The 19,291-nt window shown below is 44.2% G+C and overlaps 1 protein-coding gene across 2 annotated transcripts in view; it reads right to left on the bottom strand.

Annotated features, from left to right (window-relative positions):
- Positions 1–758: 758 nt before the first annotated feature.
- The window catches only part of LOC142838364 (uncharacterized), a 169,731-nt gene continuing 151,198 nt past the window's right edge, over positions 759–19,291 (bottom strand). The window contains exons 8-11 of one of the 2 annotated variants that reach the window (XM_075953749.1): positions 12,795–12,947; positions 11,558–11,713; positions 10,625–10,782; positions 759–5,699 (exon numbers count right to left, since the gene is read on the bottom strand). In XM_075953749.1, the coding sequence (XP_075809864.1) occupies positions 10,638–10,782; positions 11,558–11,713; positions 12,795–12,947 (454 nt within the window). In that variant the 3' untranslated portion in view covers positions 759–5,699; positions 10,625–10,637. Of the gene's footprint in view, positions 5,700–10,624; positions 10,783–11,557; positions 11,714–12,794; positions 12,948–13,543; positions 15,016–19,291 lie in introns of those variants that run through there. The other variant, XR_012908542.1, reaches the window with a different exon arrangement.

The following is a 19,291-nucleotide window of genomic DNA, read 5'->3' as shown; positions in this document are numbered from 1 at the left end:
TCTCCAACTTGAGTTGGGGTGTACTGACTTCTTAAGACACATGCTTTGCTTTGGTTTCTTTCTTTTTATTATTATTGTTATTCACACAGAGTCTTACTATGTAGTTTTGGATGGTTTGGAACTTACTGACCAGGCAGCTCTGCCTGCCTCTGTCTCCAGAGTGCTGAGCTGAAAGCTTCTGCCCCCACGCCTTACCTGTCTATTTCTCTCACCATTGCTGTGATAAAATATTCTGACCAAAGCAACTTGAGGAAGAAAGGGTTTATTTTAGCCCCCAGTTCAAGGCCCTGTCTCTCACGTTAGGGAACTCACAGGAGCAGGAGCTGAAAGCAGCTGATCATGGGATATCCATAGTCAGGAGAGAGCAGTGAAGGCCTGCCTGCTAGTGTTCAGCTCCCCGAGTCCAGGATTCAGTTAGGGGACGGCACCACTCACAGTGAAGGGTCTTCCTACTGAATGACAGTCCCTGCCAGGCTTGCTCAGAGGCCATCTCCCAGGTGATTCTAGAGTTTTCTCAATTTAACGACACTAACCATCACATGCTTTAAAAAAAAAAAATCAATCTAAGGCTTTTTGTAGGGAGATGGGTTTGAGGCAGGGTAGTAGTCTCTGTGTAGTCTTGGCTGTCCTGGAACTCACTTTGTAGACCAGGCTGGCCTCGAACTCACAGAGATCCACCTGCCTCTCCCTCCTGAGTGCTGGGATGTGCGCTACCACCACCTAGCTCTAATCTAAATCTTGGGCTTTTGTCTGACTTCATTTGTTTAATTTCCCTGTTTACTGATTTATATATTTTCTTATTTTATTTTTGATAGTTGCTCACTATGTAGCGCAGAGAGGCCTGGAACTCAAGTTCCTCCTGCCTTAGCTTTGCAAGCACTAGGGCAGGCATGCCCCACCAGGCCTGACCTTATTTCTTTGTCTCTGTATGTGCCAGCTGGAAAGGAGAGAGAGAGACAGATGCAGAGACAGAGAGACACAAAGAGAACCTGTGTAGGCCAAGCTAGCTTCCAACTGTCAATCTTCCCTCAGTCTCCCCTGAACCGTTCCCTCTTTGTCCGGCATTCTCTTCCCTGTCTTCTCTCTTCCTGTCGGTTCTGTCCTTCACTGCCATTCTGTCTTAACTTCTCTTACCCCTGATCTGTCCCTGATTACTGTCTGGTTCTCTAGCTTTTCTGCAGCTCCCATCTCCCGTCTCTGTCCTTTTCTCTGACCCACAGGACATACCTCTTTGCTCTGGTTCATCATCTTTCCCCCCTGAAGCTCCTTAATTAGAAAATACAAAGGAATAAAGCAGTCAGACATTTATAATTTTATTATTCAACAAGATACTTTATTTTTAAGAGCAGATACGTACTAAAAATAGATTTTTTTCCCTCCAAAGACCCTAAAAAAAGAAGGGGGGAAAGAACCCTTGCTCACAGTTAGTGTGTTCCTTAAATACTAACTGTAATAATTATTATTTTAGTGATTTTCTGGATTGGCCATAGATGACTTTGTTCATGTAGCTCATTGACCCTTGGTTAGAAAGTCCTTCTCAATTCTTCATAATCCAAGACAGCAGCTGACATCAATGTAAAAAGAGAAAGAAGCTAAAAACAGTTGCGTGTGTACGCCCTGAATTGCATATTCAGTTGCAAAATCATCATCATTATTATTGTAATTACAGAGGGGAGGCATTTCAATAATTGTTCAAAGTGTCTTCTTGAGGAAATAAGTAAATCAGGGCCAGCTGTCACAAGCCAATCTACAATAATGATCCCCGTATGTGCGTCTTCTGGATTCATAACAATCTACAATAACAAATTTGTGCATTCGTCTACTGTCCCTGAAGAGCCTAAAAAAATAACAAGTCTATGATCCGCTCTGATGTCTTGCTTGGTAGTTCACTTGGATTTTTAAATAGCATCCTTGAATAACCTTAGAGTCAAAAACTGCCAAACAAAAATTGCATCACCAATTTAATAACAAATAACGGTGGGTAGCCTGGCATCTGTCCACCTGTGACAGGATGGCCACAGACCGGGGTTTCTGAGCCAAAGGGGAAGCCAGGTAGACAGATCTGCAGACAACGGAGACTGTTTGGAAAGACACATCCACCAAGGCAGATGAGCTCTTTTGGCTTGAAAATTACAAACAGAAACTGTGAAGGCCTTGTTTTCAGCCTACTTGTGAAATCGGCCCCAAGTATTTCAGACTTTGCTCTTCCCAAGATCCAGCTGTGAAATGACTAACAGAAATGAAGTGACAATGTACCAGGAACTGAATGTACCACTTCACTGAAGGGAAAAGTTCCCGACAGAGGCCATCCTCATAGATTTATACCTATGCGAGACGGCACAGAGAAAGTACTGGACTGCACCGCCCCAAAGGCCGAAAGGCAGATTTATTGGGGATCAAGGCAGAGAGAAAAGCAAAACGGTGGGGAAACAAGCAGATTTTATATGACACCCAGCAGAGTAGGGATCTGAGCTGACACAGACGGTTGGATTGACCCGGAACTAGATGCCCTTGCCTGACGTGGCTGGCATTTGGGGGAAGGGGAAGGGGCAAGATTCCTGGTAAACAGAAACCTCCAGAAGAGAGCTGCTTTTCTAGTGAACACAAACCTTCAGGCTTGCTCAAAATCCTTCCGTTTACCCAGCCAAAGTCCTCCTGTTTAGGGCAATGCCACCTGCGCTGCCATTTTGGAGGAAGGAGGGTTTTGGACCTGACAATACCCTGGATGCTCTAAAGAGGACCAGCCAAGCACAAACACAGAGCAATTACAAAGAATGAGAATCATCTAAGAGCCTTCTCAAAATGTCCTCATATCTCGGTAGCTTTGAATTGTGGTTATATCTCTAATTTCATATTCTCGAAGAACCTCCAGAGACAGGGAAAGAAAGAGGAGAAGGAAAATTGCTTATCACATTGCTTTTCTCTCGCTGGGCCACTTAGGCTTTTCCAAATCCAAGTTTTGCTGAAGGCTGGGCCTGAGCCAGGAGAGAAGGGTGAATGACCTCAAGCTGCTGTAGGAGCTTGCCAGCTGCTCTGCGGCAGCCTTCTTAGGTGCTAAGAATCATCTTCCTCATCACAATGCTCAGTACATTTCCATGTTTGCACTCCCAGCTAAAAGCGATGTAAGCAGCGTGCAACCTTATCTTGCTTCAGTGGTTCAGAGATTTCCTTCAAAAGCATCAGAAGGGGCATTGAGAGACATTTGGGAAGTGGTGTTGAGGGTTTTTTTTTTTTTGTTTTGTTTTTCGAGACAGGGTTTCTCTGTAGCTTTGGTTCCTGTCCTGGCACTAGCTCTTGTAGACCAGGCTGGCCTCGAACTCACAGAGATCCGCGTGCCTCTGTCTCCCGAGTGCTGGGATTAAAGGCATGCGCCACCACCGCCCGGCTGAGGTATATTTTGCATATTTTTAATTGTAAAAGTAAGACGTGACAATGATGAAAATAAATGGAAGCTTCAAAGTTGTTTTGTATAAAAAGACAAAGATGCCCTTGCTTTTATCACAAGTTAAAACTCTGAGAACTATTTCTCAGCCTATATTTTCCATATAAGGATATAGAATGCCTACAATATTTCTATGCAGAGTGATTAGGTAAATATACAGTATCTTATATGCTGTATCTAATAATATGTCAGCACATGGAGATCGTGTAGTCACTATATGTGCCATAAAGCCGACCACCGCCTAATTAATGGACATTTAAATTCTTTGCATTTTATACTATTATTATTACAAATAATGCTCTCACGAATAACCTTATATTTAGAATCTTCTGTTGTGACTTTATCCATAGAATAAATTACTTCAAAGAAATTTCTGGTTCATAATATATGTACATTTAACATTTACACTCAATGATAATGCTTCCTGGCCCAGCATGTGTAAGGTCCTAGGTTCAAACACACACAATTAAATGCTTCCAAATTGCAACCTTCCCACATTGTCCTGATTCAGCTTCCATAGCAGGGTACATCCACTGAACTTTGCTAAAAACCACATTTTATTGAACTTAAACATCTGTCACTCAGAAGCATGGGTATGTTCTCACGGCTTGCATTTTTCTAAGCACTCGTGAAGCTGAACATGTTTTCCAAGGGATTTTGACCACACCTACTTTTTTTTCCTTTTCTTTTTTTTAAAGATTTATTTACTTTTTTTTAAAATTATGCATACAATGTTCAGTTAACATGTACACACCAGAAGAGGGCACCAGATCTCATTATTGATGGTTGTGAGCCACCATGTGGTTGCTGGAAATTGAACTCAAGACCTCTGGACGAGCTGCTGGTGCTCTTAACCTCTGAGCCATCTCTCCAGCCCCCCACACCTACTTTTTGTTTGTTTGCTGTTGTAAGACAAGTCCTCCTTCTGCAGCCCTGGCTAGCCTGGCACTCAGAGCGATCTGCAGCCTGCCTCAACTTCCCCTCAGGACTGGAATAGAAGGTATGTTCCAGCACATTGACACCATTCTTATTTTTAGGATGTGAAGTATTTGTTCATATTCTTTGCTCATTTCTCTGCTCATTTTGTTTTTTGGTAGAATTGCGAAACTAAGATCTCCTTGCATACTGCATAAGCACCTTTTGTCGGACCGCAGAGAATCTCTCCCCTCCCCTCTCCATTTGTCTTTGGCTCTCTCTGTTTACATTGTTTTTCTGCGGCTGCTTTTGTTGTCATTATCCTCATTTTCATCATGTTAAGGTTGTAAATGTTTGACATAAATTCATTTATCAGCACTTTCCTCTTTGGCTTCTGAATTTGCTTGTGTTTTATTGAACTTACAATAAGTTGTCTTGCAGTTGGGCCTCTTTGTAGTATAGTTTGATTAGAATTCTATTGTGTCACATGGTACAAACTAAGACATTTTTCTGGGTATAGTGGCATACATCACTGATTCCAGAATCTAGGAGGCGAAGGCAGGAGAACTGCTGTGAACTCAAGGCTAACGCGGGCTGCGTAACAGGACCTGAGCTCGGTAAACATGGGGCTGGGGAGATGGCTCAGTTGGTAAAGTGCCTACCAAAAGCATGAGGACTGCAGTTTGGATCCCCAGAAGTCACATAGAAAGCTTGGAGAGGTTGTATACATCTGTAACTCGAGCGCTAGGAGGATGGAGACAGGGAGGTCCCTGTAGCTCTTAGCTAGCCAAGCTAGCCAGTGAGCACCAGGTTTGGTGAGAGACCCTGCCTCAAAAGTTAAGAGGAAGCCATCAAAGAAGACATCAGCCTCTGGGCTCCTTGCTCACACATGCAATCTCTCTCTCTCTCTCTCTCTCTCTCTCTCTCTCTCTCTCTCTCTCTCTCTCACACACACACACACACACACACACACACACACACACGCACACACACGCACACACACGCACAAGAAATTAGGTTTTATTGTGGAAAGAAAAAAATTGACAAAGCCAGTATCATTAAAAGAAGATACAGAGACTCCATGGTTCATTGTTGCTTGGGTGTCTGGTCAGAGAATGGTTTATATCCCATTTAAAGGACCCCCATCTCTCTCTTTTATATGCATAGGAATGAGATCTACCTCCTTGGGGAAAGGGATAAGGGAAAGGGACTATGTTGGCCCTGGACAGCCTGAATTTTGGTGCCTGTTTACCAGAGTTGCCTGGAAAACCCACATACCTTGCCCAGTGTTGGATTCCAGAGGCAGCATAGAGGCTAAAGCAGGAAGAGACTAGGGTCTGACCTAAACAGATGAGGCAAGACTGTTTATTAACACTCATAGCAAGGGACAACCCCTCTCCCTTAGGACATGGAAGGATCTGCCAAGAGAACCAACTGGCTGGGACTCTTTATAGAGGCTTGGGGATGAGGAAACAGTTAATGTCACCGTGGGGGCTCCAAGGCACTCTATCGCCGCACTTAGACTTTTGGTGGGATATTTATTACACAAGGAACAGGAAGCCAGTGACCTCCAGGCACATCCACCCATCCCCAGGCCCTGCCTCAGTCTAGTCCCATACACACGGTTTGAGCTAGCTCATTGCTCAGGCAACTCCAAAGGGGAACTCAGCTTCATTTAGGGCAGCCTGTTCCTTCTATTGTATCAGGTTAGTAAGGAGTCATGAAGTAGAGATTGTTGTTCCTTTGCCGAACTACAGTTCCCAGCATTCTCCTGGATACGGACATTTCCCAGAAGCCTTTGCATTCCCCGTTAAAAGCGAAGGTCTTTACGAGTTCGCCCTCTTTTCCCTTCCCCCTTTGTTCTCCTAGTGTTTCACACATCTGTACCTGCCTGTTGCCCCTCCCCCCATTAAAGTGCACCCACGTGGGACCGCCGCGTGTCTGTGTCTTTTCCTCGCGTAACCGCCTCCGCTTTTACATTACAGCCAAGCCAGGATTTTATTATTTAACAACAGAGATGACTCCCCAACCCCAGCTTTTTATTTTGAAGACTCTGAACTCCACAAAGCTTGAAAAAAATCCAACAAATGACTCCATACCTTTCATCTCTGTTCAGCTACTGTTTATATTCTTTTCACCTTTGCGTTATCTCTTCCTATGATTAGGCATGTTTGTCCATTTGAAAATAAGTTTAATATTGAAATTTTTAATTGACATCTCACTTAAAATAATCCAGCATACATCTTCAAAGACTAAGGGTATTCAATATAACTATAATACCATTTCAGACTTGGGAAAATTAGCAATGACTTAATAATATCTTTAAGTTCATATTAAAAGTCTACAATTGTCTAAATTCCTTATATAAACCTTTCCCCCTTTCCCTTTGTCTCAAAGACCAATCTTTGATGTAGCAGGGTCTTCTATCTATCTGTCATTTCATTGGTTAATTAATAAAGAAAACTGCTTGGCCTGATAGGTCAGAACATAGGTAGGTGGGGAAGACAGAACAGAATGCTGGGAGAAAGAAAGCAGAGTCAGGCAACCACTATGAAGCTCCAGCCCGAGATGGATGTGGGTTAGAATCTTCCCGGTAAGTCATGACCCTGTGGTAATACACAGATTACTAGATATGGGTTAAAGCAAGATATGAGAGTTAGCCAAGAAGAGGCTAGATATAATGGGCCAGGAAGTGTTTAAATGAATACAGTTTGTGTGTTGTTATTTCCGGGGCTAAGCTAGCCGTGCGGGAGCTGGGTGGGACGAAAAGCAGGCCTGTGATCCTTTCTTGCTTTTTCATGCTTGCTTGCTTTCTCTTTTTGACAAGGTCTCAAGTAGCCCAGGCCGACAGTGAGGCTCCTCCCACCCCCGCCGTGGATCCAAGGATGGCCTGGAACTCCTGGTCCTGCCACTTCCAGCCTCTGAGTGCTTTGCAGATGGGCACCACAAACCCCAGTTTATGTCCTGCTGAGGCCGGAAGCCAGAACTGTGTGCATGTCAGGCAAGCAGTCTACCAAATGAGCTAGAGCCCCAGCCGCTGGGCTAAGACCTTAACATTGCATTTGATTCTTTTTCTCTAGTCCCGTGTCTCGAGATGGACACTTTAGCAATACCCACTGATACTTTTTATCATGGGGTGCTTCCGGCATTGTATTAATTCATTTTCTGTTGCAATAACAAGATACATAAGGTTGGATACTCTATAACGAGGTTTATTCGATTCATAGTTTTGGAGGCTGAAAGTCAAGGATTAATTAGATGATAATATCTGTTTGGTCAACTCCTAAATAAGAATTTCAACTTGTTTAAAAGTTAGACATTTAGACAGGATTACAACAACACACCCACCTCCGTAGAACCTATTTCTGTCACCCACTAAGTCAGGGCTCTTGTTTTTCTCCCTGGAGAGGTTTCATGATTGTTCCCCAAGGGAAAAGACTCATTATCATTCCTAAAGTGCAGCCGAAGTGAATGCTGTCATCTGCTGAGAATTCTGCTGTATATATATTTAATTGTCACAGCAACTCCGTACACAAGTAGTGTTGCTACATATTATGAAGGAGAAACCGGAGGCTTAGAAGGAGATTCTAGAAAAATCATAGCCTTCGGGAATGGATGGTTTGAAATCTGCATCCTCTATTTGATTCTGGATCTGGGGCCTCTATAGACTTCATTTACTTATCTGTACCATGCCGAAGATGAGCAACTGGCCTCATAGGTTGAAATGTCTGCCTGCCTGACCTAGAGTAGATGTTATTAGCTCTGGATATATCCCGACGATAGGTGAGAATTCCTGCATCATGATAGATAAGAATTGTACTACAGAGTCCATGAGTCCACGAATCAGGAATTGATCAAAGTCATTAATTCAGATAATTTTACCTACACTTCAGTGGAAGTTTGACTTTAGAGGTATTTGGGGAAAGAGAGTTTGCTGGTCAATCCCTTAGGTAATATTGTGATTATGACCATTCAACTTCCGGGAAGAATTAGAGGAGGACCTTTACCATGCCCACCAGGAAGCTCCTTGGAAATTAATCTCTAAGACACTCCAACTTTGTTTACCCCAAGACAGTGTGATCATCCCTTCCACAAATAACAAAGGGATGTATGTGTTCTAAGAGAGCATAGAGGAAATCTCATCCTTATGAGACCATGGCTGAGTCTGCTTACACAAGCTCGGATGGCTGCTGTGTTACTACACCATATAATCTTGTGGGTCATTGTTACTTATGCACTCCGTTTCCAATATATTTGATTTTTAATTAATTGTGTGTGTGTGAGAGAGAGAGGGGGGGGAGAGGGAGAGAGAGAGAGAGAGAGAGAGAGAGAGAGAGAGAGAGAGAGAGAGAAAGGAGTATTTATGTCCAACGTGTGCAGGTGCCCATGGAGCCCAGAGAACATGAGATCTGGAGTTGGAGTTACAGCAACTGTGAATTTGTGCTAGGAGCTGAGCGTAGGTCCTATGGAAGAGCATGCTCTTAACCACTAAGCCCTCTTGCCAGCAACCCATTCTCTTAATTTTTAACCCAAATATTACTAGGAGGTACATGATTATGGTATTAAGGACCACTATGTTTCATGAAATGTTCTAGGCACCTAGGGTACATCAGAGACTAAAACAGCTATTCTTTGTTTTTATTTGGGATAGATGGGTGAAAAAGCAACAAATTTGTAAATTACATGCAAAAAAAGAGTAAGTGCTAAGGACAAAACCCTTTAAAGTTGGGATAGGTCATTCTAATTTTAAATTAAGACATGCAGTCATTTAAAAGACAATACTGGACATGGTGTGGTGGTACCTACCATCTTTAATCTCAGCACTTGGGAGTTCAATGTCAGCCTGGTCTACACAGCGATTTCCATGTCAGCCAGGGCTATACAGTGAGACCCTGTCTATAAAATCAGAGGGCGGGAGGGTGATCCTGGAACAACATTTGATGATGATTAATAATTAGCATCCATCCTCCCATCACTTTCCAAACTTTTAGGGCTGGCTCAGTGCTTAAGAACACATCCTGCCCTTGCAGAAGGTCCAGGTTGGGGCCCTACCACACATATCAAGGTTTTACAACTGCCTGTAACTCCAGACAACCAGACCCCCTCTCCTGGGCCTCTGTGGACACCTGCATGCCCATGTGTATATACATAGACACGCACACATGGACAGACATTAAGAAAGAACCTCTGCAGTCTTACAAGGATGATTTTATGCGGCCCCGGCTCCTCTGCATTTTCTGTGTCTTCTGAAAGCACCCAAGCACCGTCCCACTTTGAAGGTGGAAAGAGCAGGTGGCAGTTTTAGATACATCCTGTCTATACGCCAACGGAGAGGGGTTACCATGCTGCTTTCTTAGGGCCTCACGTGTCCCCCCTGAAGGGAGCAACCAGCATGAGTGGGACTCCACGACCACGTGACCCTGAGGGAGGCACTCGCCCCTGAAAACAACTGAAGGACTCAGCTAGAAAACCTCGTTGTATTCAGTAGACACTTAGGGACAGCACAGGACAGTTTGTCTGGGTGGGAGACTATTGGTGACGTCACACAACCGTCTCAGAGTAGGATGAAGGGACAGTGAAAGCTGTGGTTTATTTATCATCTACTGAGCGGAGACAAATGCTCTCCAGCAGGTACCGACTAAGGCGTAGCAAGGACGGGTAAACTGTCCACTGCACACACGGTGACTTAAGCACAGTGCAGCCTGGCTCCAGAGCCCATGCTCCTACCTCATTAGTCAACACTGTCTAGGAGTAATCAGATATGGATTATAAATTGCTATTGTTTCTGGAGCCCTCAAAAGACTGTCTCTCTGGAATGGTTCCAGTTCTGAGTTTCCAAGTGCCTGCTGGGTAGAACTGTATTTTCTTCTCCTATCTCTGGGCATCTCTCAGGCATGCCTCCGGTGCTTGCCAGAGTCCCTTCCTACTACCTCCCAAACTTTCAGTTGCTTATTTTGTCCTGCCTGGGACATACTCCGCTTGTAGCTCGCATAGTCCTGCAACCAAGAGCTGCTACCCCTCCCACCCCGCCCCTCTCACACAGAGCAACCGGGCTCAGCAGGTCCTGGTGTAGGTTTCTAAGTCTCTGTCCTCCTCAACCCAGGTTAAAAGCTGCACTGTAGCTCGCTAAGAAGCTGACAGTGGGAACAGGTAATGTGACCCAGCATTGACAGAAGGGAGGTGGGATGGACTTTGATCACTGGGAACGAGGAGAGGAGAGGTCCCAAGAAGCTGGTTCTCTTGTCTTTCCCCCTCCTAAGCGCTTACCTGAGGCACGGTTTCATCCCCTAGCACCGTGATATTCTGCAAAGCCACAGGAGCAGGCATGCCATCTTTCTGTGGCTTCAGAAGCACCCTCGGGCAGAATTGCCTTGTCTTCTTGCTTCCCCTTTCCTCTGACACTTGCTGCCTTGGGATTGCATCTCCTAAATAAAACATTGGCATTACGATTTAGTTTGAGTTCTATTTTTCTAGAAAACAGGAACTAAAGAAAATATTCAAGTTCAAGTTCTCTTCATGGGACCACTGCTTCTTAGATTCTCTTGGGTGTGTTCCAAAAATGTAACCGTTGATAATAATGTCTTTCATATACACACACAAAGATAAAAATAAATCTTTAAAAATCATTATCAGTACACCTAGTGGTATTTGTGTACTTCCCTTAAAAAATGTGCAGCGTGATTGAAAAGAAAACCATGGAAAGAGTCCTTGGTGCTAAAAACAAATTCAAAGCCAGGAACTCAGGACTGGCCTTGCTCCTGAGTGTCTCGTAGGAACCTTCCCCTTGCCCAGGTTCGGACCCCATTATTCTCATTTAGACTATTATAATTGCTTTTAAATTTATCTTTGGTTTCACACTGACTATTGCCATCAAGTATGTAATCCTAAAGCTGATTTTATCTTGCTCCGCCTTGTTCAAAAACCTTTAGCAATGTCTCATGTTCAGAAAACGATGCCCAGGGATCCTTCTAAAAGCACTCTCTGGTAACTCATCACAGAAGCCTGGTGCTCGGAGACCTCTGTAAACTGTTGACCAAGCCAGGCAGACCCCTTTAAGGAAAGGAAATAAATCATACTGGAGGGAGTCAGGTATTGTGAGCAGAAGCTAAACTGTACATGAAAAACAATACCTACAGTTAGGTGGCAACAGACACCATTGGGTAATAGAAGCTGAGGTAGAAAAATAATAATAGAAAGTACCGTGAAACAACATCACCGAGGCAGGAGTCATGACAGCAAGACCTTAGCAGGCTACCGAAACAGCATTTCACTGTGGAACGACCCACAGGGGTGGCTGAGTTGTATGCTAGATCCAGTGTCCAACTTAGCTTGTGGTAACCTGGGTTTAGCTCTGTTCTAGAAATGAAAACATTGCCTCTTGAGATTTCTGTCAACCCAGATCATGGCAGGAACCTGAAGACATAATCAAGCGAGACTGAAAATAAGGTGGAGAGGACATATTTCGATGACACAGGCAGAGTTATGGTGGAAGAAGCCAGGGCTGAAGAGAAGAGAGAGATGAAAACCCAGATGAGCAGGAACTATGGAGAAATACGGTTTCGTTGGGAGCACCAAAAGCACCCTGCTAAAGAAAGGAGAAACCTCAGCTCTTCCTCCTACTGCTTGATACTTGCTAATGTCTCTCATTGGACAGCCCGAGGGTTAGTCAGAGGGCAATGGAACCCAGGTGACACAGCATGGGAGTATCAGGTTATCTGATACAGTCCAGGGCAGAGAATAGTACGGTGGTTCCCTGTTCTCCCCATCAATGTCCACAGCCTAGCTCCAGAACCCAAGGGTGCCTATTACATTCTGTGACAAAAGATGAGATTGCAATGGAGGGTCCTGAGAGAAGGCTAATCCCACATCTGGCTGGGTCCTCTGTGCAGGCACACACATTCTTACGAGGGAGTAGCGGGAATCCCACACAGTGGACGAGGAGGCGGTGTGACCACAGAAACAGACTGGACTGGAGTGGCCACAAGCCAAAAGGAAGCCTGAGGCTATCGGTAACTGGAAGAAGCCAGGGACGGATTTTTCTCCCCACCCCCAAGCCTCAAGAGATGCCGACCCTGCCCAAACCTTCATTTCATTTGTGGCCTCTGGAACTGTGAGGAAATAAAATTCTGTTGTTTTAAGTCAACCAGTTTGTACTAATTTGTTACAGCAGTCGCAAAAAAAAAAAAAAAAAAAAAAAACAACAACAGAGGCCAAAGGGACAATAAACAGCCCAGCCTCTATTCATCTCATAGCATGCTGATGTCCACAGTCCTGTTGGCCGGACACTCTTTCACTTACTGTATGTATTCCATGTGGAGTTTCTGCTAGGACCCTTCCCACGTATCACAGGCTCCCAAAGCACAGTGGCTTTCACGGGCCAACGTCTTTTCATTCAAGTAAAAGTATGACTTTGAGAGCAAGAACCAGTCTCTCATACCTTGGGAGCACATCAAACTCCTCACACATTTCTTTGAGCGGAGAAATTGGTGAATGAGAGAGAAAGCTTCTGTTTGTAAATGGAAAATAACAGCCACGAACTTTGCCTCTCAGAGGTAATGACGGCAGTGTTTCCCGAAAACAGTTCCTGTACCTGTAACAGAGATGATACATCTGAAGTTCTCATTCCTACTAGAACAATTCCTTAGGAAAAAGAAATGACCTTTCATTTTAGTGAGCCCTCTATTCCACACTGAACTAACCTGCCAGTAGTTCACCCAAGGAAGACGAGGCCAGGAATTAAAACACAGAAGCGGGCTGGAGGTATGGTGCGATGGTAGAATATTTGCCTAGTGTGTTTGAGGCCCTGGGGAATTCTACCTGCCCCTTAGCACTGAAAATAAATAAATAAATAAATAAAATCAGCAAACAAGCAAGCAAACAAAAAGAAAAACTTGAGACTGAAATACAAGCGCCAAGGAACCATGACTCATATAATAAACGTTTATTAAAGAACTATGATGCCAAAATACAGTCTATAGATGCTGAGGAAATGCAATAAGGCACAATTGCAAGGAAGCAATTATCACAACATAAGATGAATGCGTGTGTGTGTCTGTATGTGTACTTCCATGTATGCAGAAGGATGTCAAGAGTCGTCCTCAATCGCTTTTCCACCTTTTTTTGGTGTGTGTGTGTGTGTGTGTGTGTGAGAGAGAGAGAGAGAGAGAGAGAGAGAGAGAGAGAGAGAGAGAAGGGGGGGGTCTCACTGGTCCCAGAGCTAGACTAGCAGACTAGGAAGCCCCAGGGATCTTCCTGTCTCCCCTTCTACAGTGCTGGGATTATAGGTGCATACTATCAGGCCCAGCTTTCTACGTGGGCCGCTGGAGATCCGAACTCAGGTCCTCAGACTTGTGCAGCAAGCCTTTCACTGAGCCCACCCCCGCCCCCATGAATGCTTTTTATAAGAGCAAAATGCTAGGGGCTCAGAAAGAAGGGAATGGATAACTCTAAAGACAGGAGTCTCGCTCCCAAGGAGCTGCTTTCAAACGGGTTAGGATTTCATCAGGCAGAGGCAAAGTCTGGCGCATTCCAAGACCAAAAGCAACAACTGCCTGTGCCTTTGCCAAGCAAACCACACCCTGTTCAGTCCTATTGTGTCCGCAGAGGCCTATTTTTATGCATTGTTTTCATAGCCACTTTTTTAAGACAAAAAGAGAATGTGAGCTAAGTCCCTTCTTTGAAATCGGGTATTTTATAAGTCGAAGAAAGGAGACTCGGAGGAGGGGCTGTAGAGGTTGACTTCCGGTGAGTCCAGAATCCATCCAAGGAGTAGAAATGGAAACTCTTCCCTTCCTGGTTCCTAAAAACTGAGCTGAGGCTGCCCCAGTGTGTTGCAGCAGGTCCTTCTCAGCTCAGAAGAAAGCAGGAGGGAATGAGAACACCCCAACCACAGGCACTGCTTTGTGTCTTGACCAGGACTGAGGGTTCTACTTCCTCCTCTCTATTGCCCTTCAGATCCCTCTGGGAGAGCAGGCACCACCCAGCCTCCCTCACACACAAGCCCGGCTAGGCCTCTGAGACCAGCGCTAGCTGCTTGTGAGTGGGAGGGGGAAAAAAAACCTCCCGGGAAAGCATCCAGGACAGAGGAAGGTCAGCAGACACCTACCGAGGGGCACGGGGGTCCCCATCCTCACCGTGGAGCATCCACTGGGGAGCAGTGATGTGGGAAACTAGCATCCCACTCAGCATCCCTCATCCTTGTTTTCCCAGGACGGCTCTACCTTGCAGACCCTGCCAGAAGGCCCGCGGCATTTTCGCGAAGCAGTAACAACAAGGACAGAGCGTTCTAGCCTGCCAGAGCCTGCTGGCTGGTCACTCTTTCCACTGCCTTTTGTTTCCGTGCATCATTCCTCTCAGTTGCTTCTCGGATTCCTCCAGGCTTTGAAAAAGCCACAGCAACACCACCCAGTGGGCTGGCAGGCATCGCCGACATGCACCCTGCCCTAAGCATTGGTGGTACTTATAAAGGGCTTCCAGAAAGGGACCACCTCCTATCAGCGTAGCTGGCAAAGGTAGGGCTGTAAGTACCACGCTGCGGACTGGCAAATCACATCCCATTGTCTTATTCAAAAGCATCTGCAATGCCAGGCGTGGTGGTGCACATTCGTAATTCTAGCTCTTGAACAGCTGAGGCAGGAGGATGGCAATTTCTACAGCACCTGTCTCAAATTTAAAAAGAACAAAGAAAATTGAAAAGGGAAAAAAACAAAGAAAAATATATCTGCAAGGTTTGTTGCGCACACTTTCTTTCTTAAATTATGCAAGCACAGCCAACACGGATGTGTCTAACCAAACAGAGAAGTTTCTCTGTGACAGTTTCGATGTGAAATGTCTTCCACGGTTCCTGTGTTAACACTTGGTGCCAGCTGGTGGCGCTGTTTCGTGAGATTGTCAGGCTGGCAGAGGTGAGTCATTGAGGGCGGGGTTCTGAAGGTTACTGCGTAGCCTGGTTTCCTATTGAGCTCTCCACTTCCTGGTCAGTCACAAAGTGAATCATCTTCACAAAGACCAACCAACCGCAAAGCCATGGCCTCCCCTCCATAGGTCACCCTATTGCCCGAAGCCATGAACCAACATACAACTCTCCTCCTAAGCTTAAGACCTGGTCCCAGTGACACTTGTCAATGTGTACGCGTGCCTATTCGGAGCAGAGAGGCTCTCAGCTCCTCAAAATCGTCTGAAGCCTGTTTGCAGTCATATTCTTAAGCTACCCTACAGGAATCTGAGAGGATGACCCAGGAAGATGCTTACTTCCCAATTCTTTAAAAATATTTTACATGTTTTTATAAAGTGTGGAGGTCAGAGGACAACTCGGGGAAGTCGGTCCTCTCTTCTCACCTCATGGGTCTGGGGCATCGAACTCACATCATTAGGATGGGTGGCACTCGCTCCAGCTGGGCGGTGGTGGCGCACGCCTTTAATCCCAGCACTCGGGAGGCAGAGGCAGGTGGATCTCTGTGAGTTCGAGGCCAGCCTGGTCTACAAGAGCTAGTGCCAGGACAGGCTCCAAAGCCACAGAGAAACCCTGTCTCGGAAAAACTAAAAAAAAAAAAAAAAAAAAAAAAACAAAACAAAACAAAAAAAACCCTTGATGGTATTGGTTTTCAATGTGGAGCAAGACACATTCTTTTTTTTTGTTTTGTTTTGTTTTGTTTTGTTTTTTGAGACAGGATTTCTCTGTGGTTTTGGAGCCTGTCCTGGAACTAGCTCTTGTAGACCAGGCTGGTCTTGAACTCACAGAGATCCGCCTGCCTCTGCCTCCTGAGAAGACACATTATCATAAGTCATTGATGAGAGGAAAAAATTGGATAAATTAATGTTCAGGGTAACCTCCAAAGACATCTGGTAAAGTCAAAAGTGCATATCCATTCCCTGGTAATGTCCACCCTAACTTATACCCCAAATCCCTACCTGGGTCTCAGGAGACAGACACAAGAATGTGGGTGATAGGAAAACTTGAGATCCCCACGCAAACAAACAAACAAAAAAAAACAACAACAAAATTATTGACATAATGAATTTCTACATTGGGAGACAAGAGTCTAAAATAGTTAGACAACGGGATAATAGTATTTCAGTACTCTGTAGTATAATAACATGAGAAAAGGACTGTGGGAAAGTATGTATAGTGTTTATATACATACTTGACACTCTAAACTAATACTTTGTATAGTTAAAAGTATCTTTAAGAAGTTGGTTACTTCTGGGAAAGTTGAGATGCAAAGGACTTTGAAAACTAGATATTTTATTTAAAAATATTAAAAGCGCACTAGGGAGGCAAAGGCAGGTGGATCTCTGCATTCAAGACCAAACCTGGTCTACAGAGGGGTTCCAGACCAGCCAGAGAGTTACATGATAATCCATGTCTTAAAAATACATAAATAAAAATTTAAAAAAATTTCTAGATAACGGATTATATGTTCTACAAGTAACACCGAGGAGTCTGGACAACATAGCAAAAGGTTCTCCTGAGGTCCTTGGAATTCTTACTTGTGAAAAGTAAGCATTTGTTTTATATAATGAGTTATCTCCATAAACATACTGATAAAGGCACCGATCCACGCTCTTAGAAATGTGTACAATAGATGTGGTTCTCGTTAGTGGAGAAGCCAGACAGGTTCACTTACCCAGATACCCTTGTGACCTGCACTCCAGAGAGTCCTGGAAAGAACTGGAGATACAGTAGACGGAGAGAGACACTAGACCATATGTGAATATAATTATAACCATACCCAGAAATTCCCAACATTGGCAGAAAATTAGATAAAAATGTTAACGCGGTTGTCCCTGCTTCCTCATCTGAGAGCATGACACAGCAGCCCTGGGCTGGGGAGCCTGGGATCTGTACTTTAAAAGGCTTTCCAAGAAATTCTGATGATCAGCCAGGCTTGAGAAATGGCAGCCACCTCTGGGTATGTTCTACCAGTGTTTCCAGAGAAAGTGGGTTGGAGAAAATAAAGCAAAAAAAAAAAAAAGGAAGGAGAAAGGGGAGGTGGAAGGAAGGCATGGCCAACCTTTAACCCTCCTTCCCTTCCTTCCTACTCAGTCTCTTCCAGGCTGCTCCAGCTCTGAATTGTCTTTTCAGAAGTCTAACTTTCTCTAATACTCATTTGGCAATTCCATACGTACCTGTTTGTTCCAAGCGTGGCCACTGTTGAATCCAGTTAGCTTAACCTATGTTATAAGCATCTTAGGCCATCTCTGTATGTCCTATAGTGTCTAACACAGTGCCTCAGTGAGTAAGCAGTAACGAATCATATTTAAGAGTACATCAAGTTCAGAAATGCGTTAGGATATGAAATAAATGTGCAAAATCAATTGTACTTTTATAAGCTAGTAATGATATCCATTGCAATTCCTATCAAAATTTCAACATCTTTTCTTTTGCAGACACTGACAGGCTGGATAAAAGTCATATGGAAGAATAGCTGAGAATAGGCACAGTAGCCTTGAAAAAAGAACAAAGATGGAAGATGAGTATTTCAAAGCCTATATCATGTGATATAAGGTATGAGGGTACCTACAGAAACCAGCAAAAATTGATGGTATCGAGATAAATCCACATTATGGTCAGTTTTAGACAAGGTGCCAAAGCGACTTAATAGGGGAAATATGTTGGGTTTTGCTTGTTTATTGGGCTTTGGCCCTGGGTCTGAGCCTCTTCTGTGCAAGGTAAGCGCTCTACCTCCGAGCTATACCCTTGTTCTTCGGTTTCACTGTTTATTTGGACATGGAATGCCACTAAATTATCTGCTGGCTTCGAACTCCTTCTGTATCCTGGGCTGGTCTTGAGCTTGCAATACTTCTGCCTCAGGAGCAGCTAGGATTACAGGTCATGTGGTGTGGGCCCAGTTAAAACTATTTTTTCAAAACAATGGTGCTGGGACAGCTGATTATCTACATGCAAGAGCAAAGTGGGGCTCTCTGCATTACACTCTTCCCCCCAATGCTATTTAAAGTACAGAATGTATGCGTGAAAATGTCACAATGAAACCCATTGATTTGGACTCTAATTGAAAAATTAATAAAGTACTAATTCACTGTGAATCGTTGACCTAAATGTAAGAATTAAAATGATACTTTTCTTTCTATTTTTTTTTCTATGGTGTCTTACTATGTAGCCTGGCTGGCTTGGAACTTGCTATGTGGAAGAGATTGGCTCTGAAATGTGATGATCTCCTATCCCTGTCTTCTGAGTGCTGAGATTACAGGTGTGTCCTACTGTGCTTGGCATAAAACTAAAATTTCTTCCTAGGATAGAGATACAGCTCAGTGATAAAACATGTGTCTAGCATGTGGGGGGCCCTGGGCTCAATCCACAGCCAAATAAATAAATATCTCCGAGAGGAAGCAAAGGTGCAAGGGAATCTTGTAACAATCTTTGAAAAACCTTGCAAAAAGGGAATTTAAAACCAAAGTGTCAAGAATTTAAAAAATGGACTAATTGGATTTTAAAAGTAAAAAATTTTCTGCTTCATGGGCCAGTGAGACAGTTCAAGGGGAAAAATAAACAGACTTGGTGTGTAAACCTAATAACCTCCCTTCAATCCTCAGAGCCCACAGTGGACAAAGAGAACTAATTCCCAAAAGTTGTCTTCTGACCCCCATGCGTGTACCATGGTGTGCTCCCACATAGATAAACACAAAGAACTGGTGAGGGAGGTCCTTCTGTATATGTGTTGCTTTTATTGGTTAATGAATAAAGAAGCTGCTGTCAGCCAAAGGCTTAACAGAATATAGCCAGGCTGGAAAAGATATATAGAGAGGGTAGGCAGAGTCAGGGAGAAGCCATGTAGCCACCACTGTAGACAGATGTGCCGAACCTTGCCTGTAAGCCACAGCCATGTGGTGATACACAGATTAATAGAAATGGGTTAATTTTTTTCTGTTCCAAGACCCAGCTCTTTGTTTTATTGATTTTTTAAAATTATTATT

This window comes from Microtus pennsylvanicus, chromosome 19 (assembly GCF_037038515.1).
Source record: "Microtus pennsylvanicus isolate mMicPen1 chromosome 19, mMicPen1.hap1, whole genome shotgun sequence".
NCBI lineage: Eukaryota > Metazoa > Chordata > Mammalia > Rodentia > Cricetidae > Microtus > Microtus pennsylvanicus.
This window is presented reverse-complemented; position numbering and strand designations above follow the sequence as displayed.